Source organism: Centruroides vittatus, unplaced genomic scaffold, assembly GCF_030686945.1.
Source record: "Centruroides vittatus isolate TY-2023 unplaced genomic scaffold, ASM3068694v2 scaffold_1152, whole genome shotgun sequence".
In the NCBI taxonomy this organism is placed as follows: Eukaryota; Metazoa; Arthropoda; class Arachnida; order Scorpiones; family Buthidae; genus Centruroides; species Centruroides vittatus.
In genome coordinates, this window is record NW_027122670.1 from 3,440,687 (window position 1) to 3,453,824 (window position 13,138).

The 13,138-nt window shown below is 28.9% G+C and overlaps 1 protein-coding gene across 9 annotated transcripts in view; it reads right to left on the reverse strand.

Annotated features, from left to right (window-relative positions):
* The window catches only part of Dhc36C (Dynein heavy chain at 36C), a 155,721-nt gene that overhangs the window by 141,964 nt on the left and 619 nt on the right, over nt 1-13,138 (reverse strand). For 8 of the 9 annotated variants that reach the window (XM_067284092.1, XM_067284094.1, XM_067284091.1 and 5 more), the window contains exons 3-7: nt 9,435-9,537; nt 8,989-9,064; nt 6,119-6,223; nt 4,803-4,881; nt 228-540 (exon numbers count right to left, since the gene is read on the reverse strand). In XM_067284092.1, the coding sequence (XP_067140193.1) occupies nt 228-540; nt 4,803-4,881; nt 6,119-6,223; nt 8,989-9,064; nt 9,435-9,537 (676 nt within the window). Of the gene's footprint in view, nt 1-227; nt 541-4,802; nt 4,882-6,118; nt 6,224-8,988; nt 9,065-9,434; nt 9,538-13,138 lie in introns of those variants that run through there. The other variant, XM_067284096.1, reaches the window with a different exon arrangement.

Genomic DNA, 13,138 nt, shown 5'->3' on the forward strand with positions numbered 1-13,138 from the left:
TTTCTCAAATTAAATAGACAAAGTTTATCATCCATTAAAATTTTATTTATCCATAAAATGCTGTGTGAAAATATAGTGACTTTAAAAACGTTTTTAATATAATTAACTGTATCCAATGTCAATCCAAAACACTTTAAATTTAATAAATATATACTGTATATCATTTATTATATATTATAAATGCATCTACACATAATTCAAAACTTTAATTTTAAATAAATAATTACCTTTCTAATAATAATGCATTTGAATTCTTAAGTTGTTCAGAAATCTTCAACACAAAGGTTTGTATATCAATAATATCATCTTGTTTCTTCAAGAGATTTATATCAATCATACAAAATGTAAATGCTTGATACCATATAGCTAACAGCTTGTAAATACTAGGATTCATTATATGCAAATATTTATTTATGATTTTTCTGTTTGATATAAATCTAGTCATCCACTCTTTTGGTAAACTAGATATTTCTATTCTATAACTAAATAATGCTTCAGATTTTAATATTTTTTCTTCAGGCTTGATTAACAAGTAGTCAACTATTTTAAAAAAGTTATAAATCAAAGATTATCAATAATAAAATGTGACATTACCATATTACTATATTGTATGTTATATTATCATATTGCATATTGTATATATCACATAAATGCAATATGAAATATATATATTTCATATTGCATTTATATATTATGTAATCATATTTGATATGAATAAACTGATTTTGTGTATTGTGAAATTTTTATTTATCACTGAAGATAGAGGAAAATTAATAAATACTATTATATAATTTAACACAATGAAATCAACATTTATTTAAAACCACATAAAATAAAATTTAAAGATTTATGTAATTAAAAATTGAAAATGATACATTTTAACCACTTCTGTACAATACCTGTTTCATTTATGCTGTTGTGCAGTCTCACAGACTGCTTATCATTTAATAAGAAATGCATATATAGATATAAAGTGCTCCACAAAAGTATAGAACTGCTCAAAAAATTGGTCTTTTAAGAGTCAGAACATGCACTAATAGGAAGAAATAGATTTTTTTTACGTGTAATTCAGACCTAACTTATAAAAACATATTTTTAGGAAACTAATGGCTGACTGCGAAATAGCAAGGACGTCACATATCATGAGATACAAAATACTGGTTTGAAAATAAATTGGCCAATTCATTCTCCTGATTGCAGTCCTATAGAAAACGTTTGGGGATATTGGTTGACCGAATTTATGACCAAAATCAATCAGTATGCTGATGTTAAACACTTAAAACAAGCAATTGTCACTGCCTGGAACTCTCTTGAAGCATCAATCATAAAAAACCTTGTTGATAGCATGCCAAATTGCATTTTTGATGTTATCAGTAAAGGAGGTGCGCAAATAAATTACTAAATTAAACTATTCTGTAGTATATAATTCTTTTTGCATTCATTTACTAGTCAATTCTATACTTTTGTGGTGCTTAAAATCAGTTTTTTTTACAATTTCTGCTGTTTGCTGCAATATAGGAAACTATGAGTTTCAACAAATTATGTTTTCATAAATTGTAAACAATATAAGAAAGGTAGCTACATCATATGTGTAATTCCTAACCTTTGTATAGTAAATTTACAGTGGTTCTATACTTGTGCGGAGCACCTTTTGCGGCACACCGCAAAAGGTGTGCCGCAAAAGTGCGGTGTGCATCTTGTGTGTTAACTATTATTCTTATTAATATTCATATATATTAAAAAGTTTCAATTGATGTTTTAAGCTGTCTTTCATGTTATAAAAAAATTTAAAAAATAAAAATTTGTCATTACATTACAGAAACATTTATTAATGATACCTTACACTTGCAATAAAAGTAACCTAAACTATAATTTCAAATGAAAAGTCAAGTAAAGTTTAATGTCTGTTTGATTCCTTGTCTACTTGGACCTTGTTTATTAATATAATTATTACCTGTACACTCTGTGTGTACAGGTGAAAATAAAGATATTTTGTTTTGACTTTTGACTAAGATTTCCTCTATTTGCTAATCAGAAACTACACCAGTATAATAAGTCCTATTAATAAACAAGGTCCAATTAGACAAGGATACAAACAGAAATTTATAAGAGTAAGAACATAGAAATAAAAAGAATTAAAGTTTGCACATTCCACACAAACTTTTGTTGTACATTTGAGACATATTGGTTTCTTGCAACATCTTAGCATTTTGTAAATCAACTAGTATTGATTCACTAATATATCCATCTTCACTTATTTCACACTCAGTATTATGAGAAGATAACTGGCCTTTATTATCACGCTTACAATTATTTTCTATGTGACTTATATCAGTAAAAAATGCTTCATATCAATCAAAAAGACATTCTCACAATACAAATCTCCGATATCAAACTGATTTAGAAATTCCTAAAACTAGTTGATTAGAAGGAAGAGAAGCCATTTTAGATATGAAAAAATATGTTACACTCATGCTATGGTGCAGTCTCTCAGACTGCCCAAAAGTTTAAACAAATGAAAATGGAAAATTGCTGGTATAGAGATAGTAAGCAACAATAGTCAATAGTATAGAACACACTGTGCTCTTAAGACCATGTAGTTTTGTTCATCACCAACCTTTTGTCTATACAAATGAGATTGTCATGGTTGGGAAGATCAAGTTGTAGAATCCAAGCCCCCAGGACTTGATGATGTCAGAGGGACCTGGATCTAGACAAATCCTAGCACAGGCCTATAGAACAGAAAAAGAAACTGTTTGCTTGGTGAGCAAAAAGAAAATAGAACATAGTGAGAAGTAGATCTCAAAGAGTGGCAAGGTTTTATTTCCCCTCTTTAATCTCAGGTTGTGCATGTCATGAACAGCAGATGCAGGAGAGAGACTGAGAACTAAGATATATATTGTGATAGTTGTGAGTTTCAAACTGGACCTAAGGACAGTGAAATAAACTTTTGGTTCTTTCATTGGAGTTTTAAGAACATGTTTACTTTATTGGCTACATTCTCCTTTATACCTAGGAAACTTTCTAAGCTACAAAAAGTACACAAAACAAGTTTTAACTTTATATTAGTGACAAATCTTACAACAATGAACATGTCAGGTGTGAAGATCGCGAATGTGGTACACAAAGAAACTGGTATAAATATTTACAACAGGATCTTTTATTCGCGTATATAGATACAGGAAGGGTTGTGGGATGCCAGCTATAATATCTCTATCTCCAACACAGGTAGTATTAGTACGGAACCCGACAAAAATATAATGATATAAGCCTCAGGTCTCGTGACGACTATTCCGATACATAGATAATTATTTTACAAAGGGCGATTACAAACGTATATAGACCTTAATTCTAAACTTATAATTAATTACAACTAATGAAGAATGATAGAAGAATTTATGACAATAAAATAACTGATAGGAGAAGAAAAAAAAATGAATGGGTATCCAACTATTTTGGTGCTAATGCAATGAGGTGCACATAACGGCACATATAACGGTGTAGATGACGAATCTCTTCTTAATCACGAGAAAAAAAAACAGTCAACACTTTCACTACACATAAAGTTCTCTTTGTCTTCACCCACGTGGTCTCGAAGACGTATTCGGGAGCTTTCTCGTTCTCGTCTTTCCTCCTTCAGCTCTGACTCAAAAGTGACTCTTTGTCTTGGTTCTACCCCTGAGGGCTGCGTACAGTCCTATTGTCCATAATGGGGTCACCTATTGTTAAGCCGTTAAGCACCGGTCAGGGAAGGGTTCCAGGAAGTAAAGATAATATGAATAGGAAAGAGAAGGAAAAATATATTCTAAGTTAAAATAAAATATAACTATATATTACACAAATGGCATTTAGCCACACAGGTAGTCTGTGAGACCACACAATAGCAATTAAGGGTTAAGCATGGTTTATTATGTAAAAATATCTCTGTTAAACCACCTATGTAATAAATTCAAATTTTTAATATATTTTGTTAATGAAACTTTCATACAAGATATTTTATTTTAAATATAAAAAAAAATAAAAGATACATAAATAACAATCAATTATAATTTTTGCAGCCTGATGCAACAGACTGCAATTTTTTGTCACAATGCACTTATGGGCATCATACTTTTCCTATTAACAATAAACTTATGCCAATCATCTATCTAACTCTGTTCAGGAGAAAATTTTTGAATTGAAATAACATGATTCTAACCCAAAGCAGAAGTTCATACATAGTGAATCAGGGCCTCCTGTTCCTAATTTTTCCATATCTGGTTTTGACTTTTATCTACCTAACACTGTTCTCAAGATTAAAGAAGGGCAGACAGACATACAGATAACTTAATTTTCAAATTTTAGCCCAATAAAAGTAAAACTACTTTTAAATTTTCAATGTTTATTCAATTTTTAATCATTTATATATGAGATATTTTTTATCACAGATTTAACAATCCAAAACTTTAAACAAAAACGAAATAATAATAAGAATTACAATACTTAATTAATATGTTAGTGAATTTTTATAAATAGTTCCTGTGTCATTCTGATGCAAAAGTATAAACACCAAAATAATAATAATAATTATTATTATTTTTGTTGAAAAGTTACACCATTTTAAAAACTTCTCTGTTGCAAGCATATTTTTATATACTTATAATATAGTTTTAATAATTTTAGTAAATTATAACTTGGAGAACAATTACTATTTTAAAATACTTAACTTGTTATTCTGATATAATAATATAATTATGATAATAATAATAAATAAACTAATTATTGAATATGATTTTAATAAATAATAAAATAATTAAACCTACCACTTGCTTTTTTAACATTGAATAGATATTCTTTTTTCACTTCTTCCATCAATTTATCTATATAATTTCCAGTTCTTTCCTATATGCACGAAAATATCAAACACAATACAATTTTATTTTGTTCTTTGTAGTTTGAATTAAAAAATTAAGACAAAAACTTTATAATACTGTATATTGAAAACATCATAAATCAGTGAAAACATTCATGGATTTAAATGTGTGTGTACAACGATTCAGTGATTCATTATTCTTTTTATAACTGATGTGAGAAATATAATTGAGCTGTTATCATTGCTCAAATTTTTATTAATCACAGGGGTAATTGAGTCTAAACTGTACAATTTCGATTAGACAAAAACTTTTTCATATACTTACATATCAATGAATAGATTTATATTTCTTTTGTGTCACATATCTCACCATTTTCTTGTAATAATCCCCAATTAAATATATAGTTATATTCATCTTTAGAAACAGTGAAAATCTTTATATCTTTATAAAAATTGCCTAAAATAAAATGTAACTATAGGAAAATTTTTTTGTTTTGATATATTAATAAAACCCATAAAAACAGTATGGTTTTATTAATGCAGAAAATGAGAAATAGTGAAAAAATGTTATAACATATTCAGAATTGCTTTTCCAGTTTCCTCCAACAAAAATGTTTTCCTACTTATCTTCTCTACTAATATAAGTGTTTTATGTTTCAAAGATATATTGAATACACCAAAATGTGTACATGACACAGAAGAAAAGTTTATCATAAATCTGAAATAAACCTTATTAGTCAGAACTTAATTCATATACTATCATCAAGTTAGACTAACTTTTCAATTTTAATTTAAGATAAAAGAATAATTACTCTTAGAAATTAATTTTTGTTATTTCTTATATTTCTTATATTAATATAGTATTGGTTTTTGTCAGCACTAGTGTTGACAAAAATCAATTAATTCATTTTTAGTAAAGCAAGTTTTTAAATATCATATGCCAAACTATAGTTTCAAACCAATTTGAATTTAATAGAATTAATATGTTGTTATTATATTTTATTATAAGCTTAACAAAGAAATAAATGATAATTTGTAATTCTTGTTACTCTGCAGTTACTACATACAAATAATTCCATTTTACTCAGATTATGCTGGTACTTAAAAAATATTCCATGTTTTTGCTAAACAGATTTCTAACTTACAATATTATTTTAGAAAGCAAGCAGTTTCATTTTAAAATTTATCTTCCAGTTAAAAAGTTTCCTTTCAAAAAGAATCCATTTTAGATAGATTTTACTGTATTATATTATATATTAAACTTACTATTAAATTTGTGTCTATCCAGTTTGAGATTTTCTTCATCCAAAATTCAGGAAATGGTGCTATATGTTCAGATTTAAATCCTTTTATAATATAAAAATGATATCTCTGTATAAGGAAAACAATCAATAAATATACATTTGTGTTTATTCAAAAGAATTCCTTTTTATATTTTATTATTAATAAATTTTTAAAAAAATTTTAGCTTTTAACCAACATTATTATTAAATTTTATTCTGTTTTAATTAGATATAGGATTTGATTCTTTGTTTAAACTAACAAAAATCAGAGTTTACTTTATTCAAAAAAATTTTTAACTTAGTATAAAATAAAAATCTCACTGATTACTTTTAGGGTAATGTCTGTCTGTAACATTATTCTAAGAGGAAGTAAAATGGTTAACTATTACTAGTTGCATTTACTCCCTGTCATATGTGAGGAACGGGGGGGTAGAGAAAGGAACTCTAAACCTATCTTATTGATGATGGTCTGGTGAAAATTGCTCACTAAGTCAGCAGATGGCTTGGAATAGGAGGGCTATAAGTTGAGTGGGGAGGTCAGTGAGTAAGTTGATAGGGTGTCAGCGATACATGAGTAATCACTACTCATTAAATAAGCAGAATAAATTTAATATAACAAATCAAACGCAGTTGGATTACATGAAGAATATGAGAGCCATAGCATGGACAACAAAAAGTAAAGACTGAAATTGATACTACAGGGACAGCTTACAACTAGCTTACTTTCTAAGTCGACCAAGAGAGAGAGTTTACATACATTAAAGTAACTAAAGAATACCTCTTAGACGATGGTTACTGGTCCCGTAATATGGGGCGTTGGCAAAATGCACCTGGCTCGACTGTCAATATGGGTGGTGAGTAATCCTTTGTCTTTTTGTCGAGGTGTATCAGTAAGGAGCTACTTCGTTGAGGTGCATGGAGGCCTGGAGTGTAACAGGACAGGAAAGAATGGGTAGAGCTTCTTTTATGCTCTTCTTGGTACGTCCATCGCTGCCCCCCATTTACTCCAGTTCAAGCCCCCTTTTATACTTCTTTTTGCATGGGAAATAAGTCAGGTGACTTTGATTTATTGACTCTGAGTTCGAGCTGTGTCCAGTTCCGGCTGCTACAGGACATTGCTAATTGGATGGTTTGGTCGGATTGTTGATACTTTTCCTTGGTGTTATGACTCTCCTTACTTCATAAATTTATTCAATTGTATAGGTATCCATCAGTAATACTTGACTGTTTTGATTAAGTTTATAACAAGTCCAAATATTGTAATAATTGGTGACTTGTGGCAACCTTCAATCACCGTTCTCTACCGGACAAGAGGTCAACAGGAAGACTAGGGGGGTAAAAGAAAGTGGGTTTTTCCACTTTCTTCAGTTTAACTAATTAATTTAATTACCTAATTATGACCCCCCCCCTCAGAATGTCACACACATCTGATAGGAAAGTTACATGGACTTAGATTCAGACAGGAGAAAGCATTAAATAAATCCAGTATGCATTAAGATACAAACCTAGATTATTTCAAATTATTCATTTCAATGTCAAACATTTTTTACATTCAAATATCCATAACTTTCAATAATTTTCAATAAACATTTTAAAATATGTTCACTAAAAATTCAAACAAGCATTTCAAAATTTACAAATATTTTGACTCTTTATAAGAAATTTTAATTCAAAAATGTTTGAAATTCAAATAAGTATATTTTTAAAAATGCCAGAAAAAGATAGGATTTTTACTAAACATATATGTATGCAAATTACGCGATAGGTGGGACCAAGCAATAACCATGTAAGTCGAATTCGCGTAAGTCGGGGTATAATTTTGCATATAAATACATACAAATTATTTTTAATTGGGGCCAGAGACTAAAGAAAACAATAATTTAGAAAAAATGTTTAATAAAATCTTGGATAATACATATGTATAACAAATTATATTATTAAAATCGTAAACTGAAGTTATTTTGATATAGAAGGCTTCATAAAATCTAACAAATTCATCTGACGGATCAAGGATTTTTTTCTCCTGCAAAATTTCCTCGAAGCATGCTATTAATTTTTTTATTTCTCATTTTGTAGAAGAAATGCACTCTGCATTGGAGTCTATATTTTCTAAAATTTGTAACCTCTTTTCATTTTTGTATCAAAGTCTTTAATAATGTTAACTTTACATTCCAAAGATGAAGTTTTTCTTTTCTTGTTTGATGCAGAAGAATCAGTTCTACTTCGTTTGGATGACCTAGTAGAATCTCTCAAGTCTCCGTAGATATAACAAACACAGAAATAAATAACAAAATAAATTGTAGCTATGAGTCGATTCCGCATGACACGTCCGAACATGTAAGTAGAACAATAGTGTGGGGGGAGTGAGTAATCAAGAGTTGCGTGGCACTCAAACAAAAGATGAATCGATGAGATTTAAAAATCGCGTAACTCCAGGTTTGAGTAAGTCGGGGTAGCATAAGTCGAGGTATTACTGTATAGAACTTCAGAATATGAAAGTTCAGTTGTATCTGAATTTTAATAATCTAAAATAATTAACATTAAATTTAATTTATACAAATATTTGATCAAAATAAAAGCCATCTTAAGAAACAAAGCAATAACAAATATGTCTACTCTAACTAATATCCGTAACGGGAGTTTAGAACGTAGGGTCACTCTCTACTCAGATCCCACCTGAAGAAGGTCCTAAGGGACCGAAAACGTTTGTGGCTAACTATACTTTGTGAAGCTATTTAAGGTTATTAGAGTAGACACGAAATAAAAGCTTCAGTAATGTATTTGTTACATAGATTGAATACTACCTATACTTATTTATTAGAAAAAAAATTAGTAAAGAATGTTATTATTTACCAGTATATCCATTTCTGAAGCTGTTAACATATCAGGATGTTCATTCTTTTGCAGAGGTCCGTGATCACTTGGTCGCCTAAATATTTTAAAGAAAAAACAAAACTAAAATATATGTAATAATATTTATATATGAATCAATTTATATGCTATATGCACAATTCAGAATAAAAATAATACATGATCTACATTGATTCAGCAAGACTTTAAAATCGAATGTATCTGTAAATCAATGTCAATTGTTATTGTAAAAAGTACACTTTTTGTTATTTTCTATCATAAATTGATACTGAGTTCCAAAAAAGAAATGATAATGTCTAGTAAAGTTCAAAAACTTAAAAAATTTAATTTTTTGCATTTGAAATAAAATTATTATATTAAAAAGTTATCTGTTGTTTTATAATTATACATTATTTATCATTTAACAAAGGCAAAATTTTCATACATACACTAGAATATGATTAAGAAGTTTTCTGTAATTTTCTCTTCTTTTTAGCATTGTAAAATAACCACGTGGCTCAACAACTGATTTCCCTCCTTTCTTTGGTGGTTCTGAAAAATCTTGCAACTTTTTTATATTGTCTCTTAACATTTTTCTGTTTATAAATATTTAATTTTAAACCTCTAAATCTTATAAATAGGAACACAAAATAATTTTAAATTCTTTGTTTTATCTTTTTTATTAACGATTTATTAAATATTTATAATTGTAGTAATTATTTATCTCCTAAAAATTTATCATAAAAATGATAATTATTTATTATTAATATATTCAAAACTATTGTAAATAAAACTGATGACATTCAAATAAATTTTAAGTTGAAAATTTATAATTATTATTATTATTAACATTATGAGAATGAAAAATAGAATTAAAATTTAAAATAAATCTGAATGATAAGTATTTATTTGTAAGGTTTTAAATTTTTCAAAATTTAATATAGGAGTAGAGATAACAATAAATGGTTAATGTTACCAATATATATGAGCAGTGAAAGATGTTCCTTATCATTATCTCATCTTATTATAAAATATATTATAAATTATACTTAGTTATATATTCTAAAGATATTAAATGAAACGTCTATGAAAGATTCAAATTAATAATATTTTTCTATTGCTGTGGGACAGAAAGAAGTTAAATAAAAGTAACAATTTAGAGATACTGTACTCTTTGTTATTTATATCCATCTGGTAAGAACATAAACAGGTCTAATGAAGTCAACTGTAGCTAATTTCTATTGTCTTTTATATATACTGTTATTTATCTTTTCAAATTTTAAAAATGGAGTATCAACATGGAGTTAGAATTAGAAGGTTAAGATTTGTTACATCAAAAAGATACATGAAAAGTAAGTAACTTTATAAAAATCTCAATCAATTAAAATAAGTGATGATTAATGAATTACAAATTTAGCATAAACAAAAAATGTAGCACATCTTTATTGAAAATTAACATAATAATTCTTCACATTGTGATCATAACTTACATTTTAATTCTATATCATTTGTCCTAAAAGTCTACACATTCAAAAACTTAATAAATATTGATATATTACTTATATCAACATTGCTATTTCTCTACTTGACTTGTTGTATCAACCTCCAAGCATAATAAAAATATAAAATTTGTCATTTCAATAAACAAAAATAAAAAGACAATTATACTTATATATTCACTTTACCTACATATTTGAATATAATAGTTTAAAAAAAATTAATTAAAAATAATCATTTCTTATTCTTATAAAATGAAATCAATATATCAGCAAATTGACATTATTAGGATTCAAAGATGATTTCTGACTTGTGAGTCATCAATTGTGTCTTAAAATAAAAGCTTGTTTTCTAACTACCTCAACTAACAAGTAGGAAAAAATGAAAGACACGTGTTCTTTCAATAGAAAACAACAAAAATAATCAATTACATCACATCTGACCACTCACAACAAAAAAAGAAAAAAAATCGAAGGCTTTGAAATCAACAGGCATATGTTCAAATTTTAATTAAATTAACATAACAAATACTGTAGTTATTCTGGATATAACTGATATTTTAGATTCATTGGCGTATGAATGATCGATATACTGTAAATGGATTTATAATGGACATAAATCATCCTTTATTCGTAGTCTATAATATCGAACCGACGATGAAATATTGCCGTTTCACTTAAAATTTTGTCAGTATACAATGACAGTTGAATAAAATGAATTACACAGGATATATTGACGAGAAAAATACTACAACTTTATTCTTACCGACTTCCTATTGTATAAGAAATCGGTATTTCTGTTGTTTTATGAGATGCATTTATTATTTTTAACAAAATGCATTCGATTTTTTCATCACTGTAAATAAATCCTTAAAATTAATATTAATTAAATATTTTATATGGATCTAAATAGATAATATTTTATAATGTTAAATGCAAAATGGTTATCAAAATATATTTCAATACTTCAACGTATTGAAACTAAAATATAGGATATATATTACGTCGACATAATAATAATGATATAAATTCACACGGGTGGTGTCACGAATACACAGGATTCCTTCCTGCGAATATGTGTGGATCATATTCTATGACTGCACCATCATTTTTGTTATATTATTATTTTTTAATTTTTTCCCCTGCAAAAATTCCCTTTTAAATCGCAACCATTATGTGAATTCGGTTAAGCCCACAATGGGGACGAGTAGTGAGGGACCCGTCATACCCTCACTATGAAAATTACACGGGTTCCAATAAGCGACAAAGCAATGCCTGAACCGCCTCGGCTATCCGTCCTTCGTCATCAGGACTTTCATGAATAGTCTTGTCGGATATGTCTAGCCCTCGTTCTTTATCATACGCTCGCTCCCATTGTAAACCTGGGCGAATCCACGATGGGCGTGGGCAGTGCCGTAACTAGCCATTCCTGTGCCCTGTGCAAGAATTTGCATTTAGGCCCCTTAATTAATTAGGTTTGGGAAAATAATAAAACAAATACGTGCATTTTGGGCCCCCTTCCAAGTGGGCCCTGTGCGGGTGCACCTGTTTCACCTGCCTAGTTATGGCACTGGGCATGAGCAAAATAAGTTCCTGTCGCCCACTAGTAGCCAAGTGGTTCCGTTCTCTGAACACTGAGAATCGGTCGTGAGTTCGCGCCTCGCCAGGACAGGCTGGCCACGCGAAGTTTTCCGGGTTTTCTTCACATCTGTAACGCCTGAATAGGGACCAGTTACCCTTAAAAGACATCCCGGAAGGCATTATTCCTCGTGTATATATATATATATATATATATATATAACTAATAATTCCGTCACACATTAATATGGGGCACCATAGCCTAGCAGCTCTCGCCCAACGTGAAGACAAGACAAGGCCCTCTTAGTGCCCACGGGCGAAAGGGTGAATAAATAATTGAAGAAATGTTCATATATTGAATACGTGACATTAGTAAAAAAGCACAAAGGAAATATTAAGAAAATTTTAAAATGAAAAGAAAAAAAATCCGTTTTTGTAGCTAAACGTTTCTGAAACTACTTTCCGCATAGTTTGCGTTCTTATTAAGAACAAGGAATTCTTTCGAATTTTTTTCCTTCTTTTGTATACATTTTAAATTACAGTAAATGTAATTTAAAATTATCCATTTTTTTATTTTTAAAAATCTTTCTAAATTTTTTACTTTCGAAAATTCGTATTATATATACCAGCGTTTCTCAAAGCGGGCGATAACGCCCCCTTGTGGGCGGTGAGTAAATCTAGGGGGCGCTGGAGGCAGGGTACTGAACGGTGACCAAAGGCAAAAGTTGGGGTCACTGATAGCCGTTCTCTTTCCTCTGTTAAACGGATAAGAGGAAACATTGCGTTTAATGGTTTCCAGATGTTGAGAATAATATACGGTAAGGGCACAAAGTGTGAGATTCATAGAAAAATTTTCCTAAGAATATTTCCAATCCGTTCTCACACAAGAGAAAATGGGTAGGGGGCATTGGGTATAACCTTGTGGAACAAAGGAGGCGGTGGATCGAAAAAGTTTGGGAATCACTGATATATACCCTTAAATACACATTACATTCCTATATACTAGTATATAATGGTGAATAATATAGATATATTTTAATATCCATATAAAACAAATCTAGATTTTTTTCAAAATTATA